Here is a 14,400-nt window from a genome sequence, read left to right on the forward strand (position 1 = left end):
TTTGTATTTTGTTTTTAAACGTTGCCAATGTGTCATATTTAAAGCAGAACAGCCCTGATTTGCAGGTTCAATTTGAAACCTCGGGCTGCACATTGGTTTAGTTGGTGGTCTTGATGCCTTTTAACCGCGGCCTGGGGTCTTTCTTCATGGAGTTTGCATGTTCTCACTGATTCTCTCCAAGTACAACAGCTTAACAAATATATTTAACATTTTTATTCATACATATTTAAAATGAATTATTAGATTCGGTTGCTGCTTGGAGACAAAGCTTTGAACACTGACCACAGGCATCTTGCAAACTTTCTGCTTTATGTTCCATATTATTTATTGTGTGCTAAGAAAAAAATAGTCTGGTTCAGTTATTATGCATTGTTCACATTTATTCATTTATATAGTTCATCGTTAATAAAGTGAAACACAAACTGTATCCGACAGTAATTGAATCAGGTCTGATTTATTTGTGGTCCCAGTGCCGGTTGGCTTCAGGTCATTTTTCCTGTGTAACAAAAAAAAACTTGAAATGAAATTCAAACCCCCCCCCAAAAAACACCTTTTCTTTTTGACATAATTACAGAACCATGTCAGTAAAATTGTGCGTGTTATTCTTTCTCGTGATTTGAATACAGTGGTTGTCACTAACTGTAGCTAATAGGTCCTCTCAGACTTGCATTGTTCGTGGTTCAGATGAAGAAGTATCAGAACACATTATAAAAATCAGGGTGGGCATTATTCAGACTAATGAGCAGCGCTGCAGATGAGAAGATACCAGTCCCTGCAGACGTTTTACATTTTGAAAACACTGGTACTGTTGGTAATCGTAACATCCGTAATTGTGAGAAGTTCAGAAGCCAGTAATGTTATCTTCTCCTCCTTATTCTCTGGTTTCTGATGCAGGAATATCAGAGAAAAATGTCACAAAACAGACTTTACTAAAAGGAAAATGCATTGATGAAATCCTAAGCTTAAAGGCACTGTTGCATTCTTCTGCTTGTTTCTGCAGTCTGATTTCAGCTTTTTTTCTCCTCCTCCTGGAAATATGGATGTTCTAGAGCTTTGAGGGCGGATATCCGTTTCAAAGGGTCAAAGGTCAGCATTTGCTGTGAGGAGAAAAACAAAAAAGTGTTGGAATTGTAATATAATATCTCACTTTGTTTAACAAGACCTCAATACGACTAACGTGTCCTTGTAGACATTAAAAGTCAGCAAGAACATGCACGGTCTCCGAGAGGGATTCTGGAAATTGAGAAAGCAGTGTGCTAAAAGTTACAGGATCTTTTTAAGAAGATAAAACTGGACAATTCACAATCCATGGAAAAATATGAGTCACGGTCAGGAACTTTGCAAGTAGAGATCAGAAAATACTGGGTTTCCTATAGAAGAGTGCAGCTGCATACACAACTCCACATTCTGCTTGTAGACTGGTTGCTGGGAGGGAAAAGGAAGTTGGGAAACTTTCAGGCTGCAGTTAAAATGCAAAATGTTTCTTAGAAATCTGGAGAAAAAAAAAAAAAAAGCCCTGCATTGTATTTAGAGAGCAGTAGCAATCGATGAAATACGGAGAGAAAGTGCTACGCAAAGTTAAAATTGCTGAGCAACATGACAATGTGCTGCAATCTGTACTTAAACCTCAACACCACCATCCCATAATGCATTTCATAAGGTAATTAAAGTCCCAATGCCGCTGATGGAGGTGCAGAAACCTCCCACATACTTATCCAGTATGATAATAGGCAGGATTAAATAAGTGTCCACTTCTCCTTACTCCTTTTCAAACAGAAAAATAGCGGTAAGCCAATTATTTGTTTCTTGGTTATGTATGCACACATCTTCTGTTGTCCTACTGATTAATTGTTTTCTTGCTTTTAAAGACCTGTTTGGAATAAATAAATAAATTGAATACTTTGAGGAAACATCACAATGCATTATTACTGGCTAGGAGAGCAGTAAAGTCAGATATCTTACTATTTATTATTATTTGAATTTCACAATGAAATTAGGTGTCCCATATTTGTCATGATCCAGAAAGTTTCCAGTGGTTTGTGAGATCCTGAAGGGCACATTTAATCTGGTGTGAAGAGCGCCTTAACAAGCTGAGGACTTGTTATGTCCTCAAACGTAAACAATCCTGAATGAAGCACATGTTCAAGTCTAGCAACGTTTTAATTACAGCTATTTTAAGAAACGCTTCATCAGTCACACTCTTCATCTTACTTAACAAGTTTGACTGTTATCTTGATTTCAGCTCTGGATGCAGTACAAAAGCACGTCAATCTTAATTTTTTAATAACGAGGCCTACCATCAACAGTTGAGCCCCCTGCTCATTTATCTCGGGAACAAAATCGGTGATCGGACGCGCCTTGGGAGGGGGGAAGTTCTTTCTTTGTACTGTAACATCGGTCGGCCACTCCTCCTCCTGCGGCAAGCCAATAACTCTGAAAGAGCACAGAAGCATTTAATATGTACTGCATGCATAAGCAGCTCGCCTCTGTTTTAGTCAAGGAGATGAGGAGAAAGTGTGTGCCACTCACTCAAAAATCTTTCCGAGCTGGTCCATTTCCGAGTCTCCGCAGAACAAGGGTCTAAAAAACAGAAGCGGAGACTTTGTTACCAGAAACATGAACTGATTGCACATTTTGCTCCTGTTTCAGATAATTGAACAACTAGACCAGGATTTTCTTTCACAAGCTTCTTGCATTTGAATCAAAAATAAGTTCAGTGCAAATAAAACGGTGCACCAAGTATATTGCATTATGTAAGAAAACTTTGAGCCTTTTTAAAAAACTCTTAATAGTTAATCATTTTGGCATCAATGGCTCACAAAGCAATAAAGCTGCCAGCAGCTTTATTAGATCTCTGGCCCATTTTTGTTCTTTGATATCACTTTTCACCACGAGATGGCGGTATTGTGCACTTCTAACTTCATCAGGGAGACGTTGCTCCTCAAGTTTCTCTTCACAAAATATTTGCTGCTTTCACCTGTACATTGCTTTTCTCAGAGTTTGCATCAACATGAAATCAAAAATTATGATTATGTAAAACCCATCTGTATTTCAACTGTCTGGATCACTATAAATATGATGATAAACCAAAAGATTATTTGTGCATTATTTATTTAAGCTCATCTAGAAGAGGAGTAGAACTGCAATAAAATATCAATGTCTGCTGTTACACAACTGGCTTCAGAGAGACAAACTTGTTTTTTACGTCCATTTTAAATCCAGACACACTGTTTTTGTGAAACAGCTTTTCTGAGTGTCCTGTTCATAGATCATCTACATTTGTCAGGCCCAGGCAGAAGATCAGATGTTTTGTAGATTTCACGTGTGAAGTAAATATTCCAGAATTGTTCTCCAAAAGAAGAACTACAAAATCGTGTGCATCTCTATTTCAGGCTCAAAAAGTTCACTTTGATTCAAAATTATAAATTAAAAACAGAACAATGTTGGAAAAAAAAAATAAAAATTGAATTCACTTCGCAAATAAAAATGAAACAAAAAAAAAAAAAGCACAGAAAAAAGTTCACATCTTTAAGTCACAGTCAACTTACTTGCGTCTAAACATCTCAGCAAAGATGCAGCCGGTGCTCCAAATATCAACAGGAGTGGCGTAAGACGACTGCAGCAGAACTTCTGGAGGCCGGTACCACAGAGTCACTACCTGAGAGACACAGAGTCCAGGAGCATTATGTAGAAATCTTTCCACACACTTACGATAATGAGTATGTGAGGACATAAATAAACGACAGGACATTTAAATTGTAATTTGTGGACTTTCTTCAAACTGTATTGTAAACTTCTTTATCTTCAGGGTACCTTTGCTTTCCTAGAATATAAATATCAACTTTCACAAAAAAAAAAAAAAAAAAAAAATATGGGCTTTAATATAAAACTGGAAAACATCACCTGCTAAATTTCCACTTGTAAGCATGCTAAAATGCTGAGGGGTGCATTTAGTTGCAGTGCTACCTCACAGAGCTGCTGATTTGGCTGTTAGCTCTCGTTTGTCACCCACTGAAAGAAACGTGATGAATACCAACAACAGCATAACGTCACGCCTGCTGTGATTTATTACACTGATCAGTGCAAAATGTAAGCATCCTTTTATACTGTGTTCCTGGACTGAAATTGTGTGGATCAGTTGAAAAACAAAAAGAAAAAAAGGAACGCAATACTCTCAGTGGAAACTATGAGAAACTATTAAAGGTCCAATCTTGTAGCGCTGCATTTTTAACTTATTTGTGGGAACTGAGATCGTAAAACATCCACACAGCCTGAGCTACGAAATGTGAAGTTTTCTTACATTTAAACGGGAAACTTAATCACATTTAACAAGGTTTCTGATAATTCATCAATAATTCTATAATAATTTCTGTTTTGTTTTCCACATTTCAACATCACATTTTATCAATATTTATGGCAGCTGTCATCTAAATGCTGTGTACAGGATACTGTTGAACATTATACTTTTAATATAATAAATAAATTCAATTGAAAACTCATCACCTTTGCAACAACTATCAGTAAGTAACAGTTTAAGAAGTATTTGTGATATTACCAAGAACTAGACTCTCTGAAAGGATTTGATAAAATATGAAATATTAGATCATGAAGTAATTCACACTACACATTTGATTAACTCTTATTTACATAACCATACAATAACTCACTACATGACGTAACATTTTAACTTATTTACTCAGTAACTTTCATCCTTTAACACAGAACCTTAATTATAAAGTTATGTTCACATGTTGCATAGTGAAAATTTTAAGAAACGAGGAAGACAATCTAAAAAATAATAATAATAATAATAATAACATAAACAGTATGTTTCTGAAAGGAACAATGATGTAGTAGTTTTTACCACAGGAGTGAGAGCCATGTGGCAGCTGTAGATCTTGGCGAGGCCGAAGTCAGCCAGCTTCACCTGGCCCTGGCTGGTCACAAGGATATTCTCAGGTTTCAGGTCTCTGTGCATCACGTGGTTAGAGTGAAGAAACGCCAGGCCCGACAGCAACTGCCTCATCAAGTCCTGCAAGAACAAGCACGGTTACTAAACTGAAGCAAAGTGGTGCTAACGCTTTTTAAACTACGTTAAACTTTACTGTTATTGCCAGTTCTCACTTTAATGCAGTCAGCAGATAATCCTGGAGCTGGAGCTTTCGTTAAGTACGTCTTCAGATCTTGGTCCACATGCTCAAACACTAAAGTGACTTTAGTTTCCTGGTCCGACCTCTGGGTGGCACATACGTCCATGAGCCTGGTATCAACAGGGAAAACATGTCTCCAGTGACGTTATCATGCCGATTACATAGTGAAATAAAAACAAATCCTTTAACAACGCTACCTGACGACGTTGGGGTGATCGAACTGCTCCATTCGTTTCAACAGAGCCACCTCTCTGACCGTGGAGACCGGAAGCCCATTTTGGTCCGTCTGCACACGCACGTTCTTTAGGGCCACAAACTTTCCGCTCTCCGTATCACGGGCCTTGTACACCGTCCCGTAGGCACCGCCTCCGATTTCTGCCACAGGCTCGTACTGCATGCTGGTGCAGTTGGCCATGATCACATTCAAATAGGCTGTAAAACAAAACGTCATCAGCATAAAGACGTCACAGAGCACAACATGGAGCACTGCATGCAACTATAAAAAGATTATTTCATGCATATTTTACATTTGCTGAAGGTAGAAATTGCATTCCAATTGAGAAAGTTAACTGGGAAGTAATCTGAAGTGGAAATTATGAATCTGGAAAACTGGTTAGCCATGCAATGGTTAGTTTTGATGGTCTGTGTTTCATTATATTGGCACTGCAGAACATCTGTTATTTTTACATGCTGCTGTTACGGTAGAAATTACTTTAACAAGAGTCTGGATGACAAGAAATAAGAAATTTATCAAAACCTTGCAAGATGAGAACAGAAATACAGAGTCAAAGGAGTCCGTCAAGTCTGCTCTGACTAACAGTGGATTCTGGCCTCCTTTTATATGTCCTGGTCAGCAGATCACATAGCAACAGGGTGTCGCCGTCTCTGGGTGTTTCCCAACAGAGAGAAGAGAGACTTGATTGGATTATAGGTGTGAATCCTTGATTGTTATGCACCAAGGATTCTGTGGAGCCCAACACCGATGGTCTTGCCATTTGTCTATTGTTAAGCAAAAGGGGGGTTGTTACTTAATGCATAAGATGCAGCCTCAGTTTTGGGTTGGGGAAGTAACACCTAGACGGTCTCCTGAATCAAAGACATCCCCTGCTGTTATACAACACTGTCGAAGTCTATAGGAGGGCAGCTTGACCAATCTCATAATAAGATCATGCAGACACAATCTAAAAGCACAAGAGGGGTGAGGGGCACATTATAAAATTTTCCGTTCCAGTTGCTAAGGTTTTTAAGTCTGAGAAAGGCAAAGAAATACAGCATTATAGTTTCTATTGTTAATAGTAGTTCAATCCCAGGTCAGAGTTCATTCTTCTGAGGTAAAACAAATAAAAACAGATTAATTTTCATGTATAAAGTGTTAACACTGGGGTCCAAAGGAGACAATGATAAAACACAGAATTGTTTCTTGTCAGAGTAAAGTTAATCTTGCAAAGGACTATCCATCTGCTATGACTTTGTCTGATAAAGTAAAATGAGATTATAAGCCTGAATTATGAAGGTAAGTCTCTTAGGCTTGATGTGCTGAATGTTTAAGAGTCTTAAAGTAAGAAAGGGAATAGTTCTTCTAGCTCATCAGTCAAGATGATGAAACCCTTTTACATTAAACTTCAACAACACTGAAAAAACTCCACATTCTGTGGCAACAATAAAAAAGTTTTCCCAGCATAAAAACAACAACAATAACAACTCAGTTTAATTTATGCTCCTGGAAGTGCAGACGACTTGCCAAAGTTCAAACAGACAATTGTAGCATGGAAGAAAGTGGATTTAAGTTCAAATGCTACCTGGCTACGATTCTTTCCAATGTTTGGGTCAGAATCATGGCTCGAGCACGGTGGTGGTAGTATAATGGCACGGGTACAGAGGTCTGCAAACTACAATCCAAAGACCCGGTTTTCTCCTTAGAGCGAATAGATCAAACTCCCTCAGAGCCACTAAAGTTACCTAATGTTTTAAAAAACAGAAGACTTTTTAATAAATTTATTTTATTTTAAATTTATTTATTTATTATAGCAAATTGAATGTAAGTTTTGAAGAATCACCATTTTATTTTTAGGTTTTTAAAACAATAATAATGTAAAAAAACAAGATGTTTGCAATTTTTTCAGTGGGATGCAGGCAAAAAAAAAGCAGACAGTTTCCAACTAAATGACAAAAAAAAAATATCCAAAATAATATTACTGGTTCTTTTAACGTCGCTTTGTTGTGGACATTCAGTGCAATTATTCCAATTTTTAAAAAATGCTGAAATCTGCAGCTGAAATATCCAAATTTAAAAACAGCAGCTTGTTCTTTATTATTTTTAATCAAAGTTATGAAGAGGTTTTGTGAAAAGTCCAAACGGACCTGTGTTCCAGAGTAACCAGATCTCAAACAGAACACCTTAAAATGTGTTTGCTTCACATCGTAAACATGAAGCAAACTAATCTGTGGGAATGTCTTCCCACTCCTTTCTAGTCAAACCAGTTTGGTGGACATGTTGGCTCAGCCAGAGCCCCAACCTATCTTCACCCACTCATGTCCCATCACCCACTCCTCACTAGCAGGAGAGGAATCCTTTACACACCAGCACCAGTGAGCAACCGTACTAAAGGAAATGAACACACACCTTTGTACATGAGAGACACAAGGTTAATGTCTCTGCAGGTCTTGCTGCGGCCCGTTTTGCTCACCTAATCACTAGCAGATGTCGTGCTGCTGTGTTAAAGAGTCACTGATAAAAGCTGATCCGCCCTTCCTCTTTGGTAACTAGTAACACTGAACCTTATGTGGGATCTTATCTCTTAACCGACTGCTGATCTTTTTTAAAGACAAAACCAATGTGTCATTGTGGAAAAAAAAGACAGACATTTAAGAGACTTTAGCGCAACGTTTGCAGAAGATTTTCTAGAGTTTTTTTGTTTCCAATGCTTCATTCTAATTGATTTAATCCGCCTCCCGTGCACCGTGGTACCTTGTTCACGTTTCAGGACACACCATCGTGCAAACAAAACTACTGCACTCATTACATCTATTTTACTTCCAAGAGGTTGCATTATCAATGTTAACAGTCTAATACTTCAAGAAAGTTTGTAGTTATTCATATAATAACTCCAGATTTGTCCAGACTGACTCAATATTTGTTTTAATATACATATGTATATATATTTTAAACGTTAATTATTAGATTTTTTTGCTATGAATATCTGAAATGCTGCCAAACTGGTGGCATGACCTTTCCGCTTTAATCCACAGTTTTCACGTCACGCCGTTGCTTTTTTGTTGTTGCTAGGTAACCATAGTTGGAGGGAGGAGAGGAAGATTTGAAACTGCTTATTACCCAGCAAGTTGTTGCTAGGTAACCAAAGAGTGAGTCGGTTAGTTGGTGCCACCAACTTTGCTTAGCTGGTCGTGAGAAGTTGAGCAACCAAAGCTGTTCCTCTGCCTACGTCTCCCAGAATGCTGTGTGGTTCTGGATAGGAGTTCAGTGAATGTTCTAAATGTTGAATATTCTATGAGCTGTATTATCTACTTATATTCATCTCTTGTCTATTGCGATATGTATTATTGATTTATTGTCCAGCCCTACATTCATCATTTATGGCGGATTTTTTGTAGTTTGCTTGATGTATCAGGGAAAAAAAAGAAAAAAAGAACTAGTAGGAAAAAAGACGCAAAGAAAAGGGAGCAAGTACAGAAGGATGGAAAGACTGAAGGATACAAAGAAGAATAGAAAAAAATGGAGGGGGTGCAGGACATACAGAAGAAAAGAATGACAAGGACCAAAAGTACCAAACATCGAGAAGAATGGAAGGACAGGAAGAAGGAAGGAGGCAAGGAAGAGAGGAAATATGCACAGAAAGAAGGAATGTCAGGGTCAAGAGAGACTAGATGCAATAAAAGAAGAAAGAAAGGAAGAGGACTTGAAGAAGGAAGGATAGAGGCATAACATCAGAAAGGTAAAAAGGACAGAAGACAGGAAGGAAAGACGAAGAGGACTTGAATGGACACAAGGAAAAGATGAGGTAAACAAGGAGATGCATAGGAGAGTAAGGACAGAAAGAAAAAAAGAGAAAGAAACAGGGGAGACAAAAACTCAAACATTTATGGAAGCAAAGAAGAAAAAGAAGATGGAAAGACTGAGAAGAGAAGAAAACATACTAGGCAGAAAAGAACGATACACAATGGACAACTGAACAAAGGCTGGATGAGCAAATATTATTTTAGTTTTCAAAGTTGTAAAAACACTGAAATAAAATATTGTGCTTTTCAGACTGCATAGGAGTTCCTGGACAGTGACGACATATTGTGCAAAAAAAATAGGAAAGTGGCCAAAAGAAGAGATGTAAAGCCTTAATCAAATACATATAATAATTAAAAGTACCAGACATTTCTGATATGGCCCAAATTAGTCCTGGGGCAGAGTTAAAAGAGAAAAAGATCATAATCTGATAATGAATGAAAATAAACAAAGTTCTATAGAAACCCACATTAAAGACCTTCATTGACTGACCCCACTGTAGCCCAGATGTAGGTAAACAAAACAGACAAAACAACAGCTCCAAATGGCCACTATCAACTGGTTTTGGGAGAAAAGACACACACTGATCCAGCGCCATTTCAGCAACTGTTTCAAGACCTCAAGAACCTGGTAACTACATTGTTTATCACGCAGATTCACATACTAGAGATAATATCTGGAAACCACAATGAACACTATTGGCTGCAGGGGCAGAGAAGCTTCATTAAGACGCCACATTTCTTCCTCTTGCGCAAAGAAAGTTGTGTCAGACGGTTTTCATGTCTGCAAGATTATGAAACAGAACAAAACTCCCATATACAGCTACAGCCAAAATAATAATCCCTGGCAGATTTAGGTTTAACGTCGTGTCTTAATTTTACCATCAGGTTTTTCTGACGGATGTAAACCCAGACAGAGTCTTGTTTTGAATCAGACGGCGTAATTTAGAAATTCATAATTTACATCAAAACATTTTCAACAATCAAAATGTTAAGTGTTTTTAATCGAGAACAATTCATCTGAATGACTTTATTTCCAAGAGAAACTGAAAGACAAATCAGTGGTCAAGTGTGAATGCATGAAGAGTGGAATGCGAGTGGGTCAAGACGAGCTGACCATATGTGGGAACAAAATGGGGGAGTGGATTGGAGAAGTGGGAATCGACTCAGTAACTAAAAAAAAAACTACAAAACATTATAAGCTCATGCAAACAGTATGGTGGTTCTGGTACTCTGTTCACATTAGTTGTTATTTTACTATACAATACGGCCACACATTTTAACTGACTGTTTATCATTATAAAATACATTATTAAAGATTTTTCTCACTAGAGTAGATGTCAATCTTTGTATTTACTTAGTTTGCCAGTCCAAAAAATCCACAAAAGTGATTAAAAAGTATTTTTTAACAACGTTTTTGTTTTTAAGTTTTATTACCTACTCTTTATGATTGTCTGAAGAAATATTCCTATTTTGGAAACTTGAGGGCAGAGTTTATGCTAAACTCTATTTGTTTGATTTAATATGAGAGTTTTCACACTGAATCTTCACAACACAAATCAGGGGAAAAAAAAATGTCTCTGGATAATTAGCAGGTATATTTTTTTATTTAAGACATTAAAACATCTGCATGGCAAACTTAATGTTCATTAAACTCTATTAGAAATTGAGTGTTATTAGTACAACAGAACATTTATCATCTCAAACTCAAATGAACTTAATTGGTTGAAAAAGGCTATTGAGAGGAGGAAAAGCATGATTCTAGTGGGTTTCCTGAGGCCAACAAGCTAAACGCCAGGCAGCAGGATGAGGTGGGCTTCTGTGCTTCTGCATTTATCTGTGGAAAGGTCAGCTTGATGCTCGTTCTGCCTGCTGGGTTGGGAGGCTCATCCTGCTGGCTGAGATTTTAATCGTCCCAACAGATTAAAGGTGTCTATTGTGTCCCGATTTCCTAAGGTGTACTGCAGCTTTCTAATTTCTTTGTGCAAAAAATATGAATGCAGGCTATCGACACAGAGTCGTTCTGAACCAGACCTGGTCAATTTGTCCCATCTTCTGTTTCGTATCAGTGTTCTTGTGGCGTGTGGGAAATGTTTGGAGGTTGGTTTGGGGTGGTAATTGTTGGCAAGTCCTGAAGACACGAGCTTCTTGACTTTACAGGGGAAATGTTGAGGATAAGAGTGAAGATAAGTGACTTCCCATCCTGACATTAACATTCAACTCTCCTGCATGCTGCAGGCACAAAGTAAATACTCTTTAAGTAAAAGACTGCTAATAAAAAATATATATAATTTGGTTCAAATGCTTAAACCATTCAGCTGAATTGGAATGGAAATACAGTGTAATATAAATCCTTCGCAAATATAAAAATTTTGACTGTTTATCAACTTAATTAATTGAAAATTGAAATAATTTAAGAAGAGAGATTGGATTTAAAAAGCAAAAAATCCATGCAAGAAAAAATATGCGAGTATCTGTGTATGGAGTGAATTCATGGGAAAGATTAAATGTTCAATTGAAACAATGTAAAGGCATGTTTAAAATAAAATATACAAAGGTCAGGTGGATGTCGATGGTGGAGAAAGAGTGAAACTGACTGCATTCTCATAAAGACTGTTTTTGGTGGGTGTGTATGTGAAAGAAATGGTTTGGGTATGTTATCTCTGTCGTGAAAGAAATTTGTCTGATATTTTATTGACTTATTTCAGTTTCTATGTTTACTTTTCTTTAAACAATTAATGTGCAAAGTAAGGCATAAACAGACAAATGCAGGTTTAAATCGGTTTATACTTCTGCCTACCTCGTTTTCAAACAAATTTCTAAATTATATATCACGGTATTTGAATTGTGAATGTGAACATGTTTGAAATAAATAAGCTACAAATAAGAACGAAAGTTGAGTAAATTTTACTTTTTTATCTTGTCTGAGGGCGACTCCAGGCAAGAACTGCAAATAAGACCAAATCGTTTTGTTTTCCAGACGACTTTTAGTCCTTTCCCTTTTCTCATGGGGTTGCAGTTCTTCTGGGGATTGTCGTGACCTCTCATCTAGAAAACATCTCCAGATTTCCTGTTACTGACTTACAGCTCAGCTCAGATCTGATCAGAAACAACATCTGGACGTTTTCTCTTGAGCTGATTACCGAACCTGAGCGCAAAGGCGGCGATCGATCAGCGCAGGGCAGGTCAGCCAGCTGAAAGTATTGATCATCTGATAAACGAAAGCTGTTTCACTGAGTTTCCTGGCTGAGCAGAGGCAGGCCGGTGACACAGAGGGGCCAGTGGGCGGAGGCAGCGTGCGTTTCGCGGGGCCAGCGTCGACACGTGGTGCTGCTCCATGGCGCTCCTTTGTTAATTAAACTAAAGAAAGTGAAGCAACAGCAGGCCACGCACACTTGAGCGGCCACTGCTGAAACATGTGGCCTGACGTGGCGGAGCAGAAACCCTGAGACCAGCTGAGGCCGGAGGCGCGGGAGACCGACCACCGAGTGAAACTTTTATTTCCCTACAGAATAAACAACCCCTGCTGCACTGACACATACAATAACCCAGATCCAGTAACTCACCTCGCCCCGGTTCTCCTCTCCTTCAGCGGTGGGGACTTCAGCTCAGTGAGCGGGACATGCTCGGTACTTTGCCACGTATTAATCCGGAACAGAACCGAGGCAGCGCTGAGCAGGTCGGGTCCCCGTTCCTCCGCTGATCAGAAGCCAATCAGCCGATATGTTTGCAGCCCCTCCACCGCTGATCTCTTTTTCGCCCTTTTGCTTCTGGCAACTGGTGAAAGAGGCGGAGCCAAGCAAATGAAGGAAAAAGTTTCAAATTGAGCCTGCTTCATAAACTAAGACCAAAACAAAGGTGGGCTACGCTTTTTAAACGAACCCTTCTCCTGAAAGGAAAAATATGAGCAGATTAAAGGTCAGCATTTTGACTTCCAAAGTCATATTTATGAGTTTAAAGGTTATAATTTTGATTTCCTAATCAATAACGGGATTCAAAGTCTCAATCTCGACTTTCAAAGATATACTTGAGCGAAGCAGTCGATATTTTGATTTTAAATTCCACGATTTTGACATTCAGTCATTAAAAAAAAACAATTAAAATTAGAATTTAAATGTACAAAGTCATAATTATGAGATGCAAGGATTTAATTCCAAGTTTTGAAATTACAACTACGTAATTTAAAGTCATAAATATTAGATTTAGATGTATAAATATGAGATCAAAAGGCATAATTCCAACTTTTAGTAACAGCTAACACATTATGACCCTTCCAGCGCCATGCTTTCTTTTCTGGTGTCATAATAATTCAGATTTAGACTCATCTGTCCAGATAACATTACTCCAGTTGTCTGGGTGTTTGTCTACATTCACCAGGAGAAAAGAGGCATTTTCAACAGCTATTGAATCCTAACGCTGCCTTGCGCTTAGAGATTGAGGGCTATCAGCAAGAGTTTTTGTCAGAATGGGAAATTGTAAGGAACTGAAAAGAATTGTAAAGAACTGTGTGTGTCCGTGTTGCCCTATCACCTCCCTCCCTTTGGGCGTAGGAGAGGCTTTCATATTTAAAAGAAGTTTCTGGGAGCCACACAAATGCAAATCAGCTATTGAGCACTGGCCTTTCTGACTGTAGTTTCTGCTGTAGCTCACCCATTTTACCTTCTGTGCACCACCCAGGTCTGCTTACCATTTCCAGGACCCGACCACAAACACCCCCTCCCCCCCCCTCCATGTTATTACATTGAGAAATAAAGAGATTTGTTTAAGTATAAAACAGGCAAGGGCTGCACAGTGGTGCAGTTGGTAGAGCTGTTGCCTTGCAGCAAGAAGGTCCTGGGTTCGAATCCCGGTCCGGGGCCTTTCTGCATGGAGTTTGCATGTTCTCCATGTGCATGGTGGGTTCTCTCTGGGTTCTCCGGCTTCCTCCCACAGTCCAAAAACATGACTGTCAGTTTAATTGGTTTCTCTAAATTCTCCCTAGGTGTGAGTGTGTGTGTGAATGGTTGTTTGTCCTGTATGTCTCTATGTTGCCCTGTGACAGACTGGCGACCTGTCCAGGGTGAACCCGCCTCTCGCCCGGAACGCAGCTGGAGATAAACACCAGCAACCCTCCTGACCCCATTAGGGACAAAGGGTGTATAGAAAATGGATAGATGGATGGATGGATAAAACAGGCATTAATACCGAAAATGCTTGGCCACACTTCAGGGATGTAACCAAGTTTTCATCGCAAAGT

General features: G+C 38.6%; 1 protein-coding gene across 2 annotated transcripts; it reads right to left on the bottom strand.

Annotated features, from left to right (window-relative positions):
• Nucleotides 1-354: 354 nt before the first annotated feature.
• On the bottom strand, nt 355-12,957 carry cdk4 (cyclin-dependent kinase 4). Of its 2 annotated transcripts, none has more exons than XM_044121576.1 (8): nt 12,731-12,957; nt 5,348-5,582; nt 5,125-5,260; nt 4,865-5,032; nt 3,549-3,658; nt 2,530-2,580; nt 2,298-2,433; nt 355-1,097 (listed from the first exon to the last, which is right to left on the bottom strand). In XM_044121576.1, the coding sequence occupies exons 2-8, from the start codon at nt 5,563-5,565 to the stop codon at nt 1,008-1,010; spliced, it is 909 nt and encodes a 302-aa protein (XP_043977511.1). In that variant the 5' UTR covers nt 5,566-5,582; nt 12,731-12,957; the 3' UTR covers nt 355-1,007. The 2 variants fall into 2 exon arrangements, with proteins under 2 accessions (XP_043977511.1, XP_043977512.1); XM_044121577.1 differs by lacking the exon at nt 12,731-12,957 and adding an exon at nt 5,908-6,043.
• Between the last annotated feature and the right edge of the window lie 1,443 nt (nt 12,958-14,400).

Source organism: Gambusia affinis, linkage group LG07 (assembly GCF_019740435.1).
Source record: "Gambusia affinis linkage group LG07, SWU_Gaff_1.0, whole genome shotgun sequence".
NCBI lineage: Eukaryota > Metazoa > Chordata > Actinopteri > Cyprinodontiformes > Poeciliidae > Gambusia > Gambusia affinis.

Bases quoted from the DNA above. Each gene is read 5' to 3' on its own strand.
- cdk4 (XM_044121576.1), bottom strand. From the start codon at position 5,565: ATGGCCAACTGCACCAGCATGCAGTACGAGCCTGTGGCAGAAATCGGA. The intron at 5,261-5,347 runs GTAGCGTTGTTA...TGTTGATACCAG, and splicing joins GATCACCCCAACGTCGTCAG to GCTCATGGACGTATGTGCCA. The intron at 5,033-5,124 runs GTGAGAACTGGC...TTGTTCTTGCAG, and splicing joins TATCTGCTGACTGCATTAAA to GACTTGATGAGGCAGTTGCT.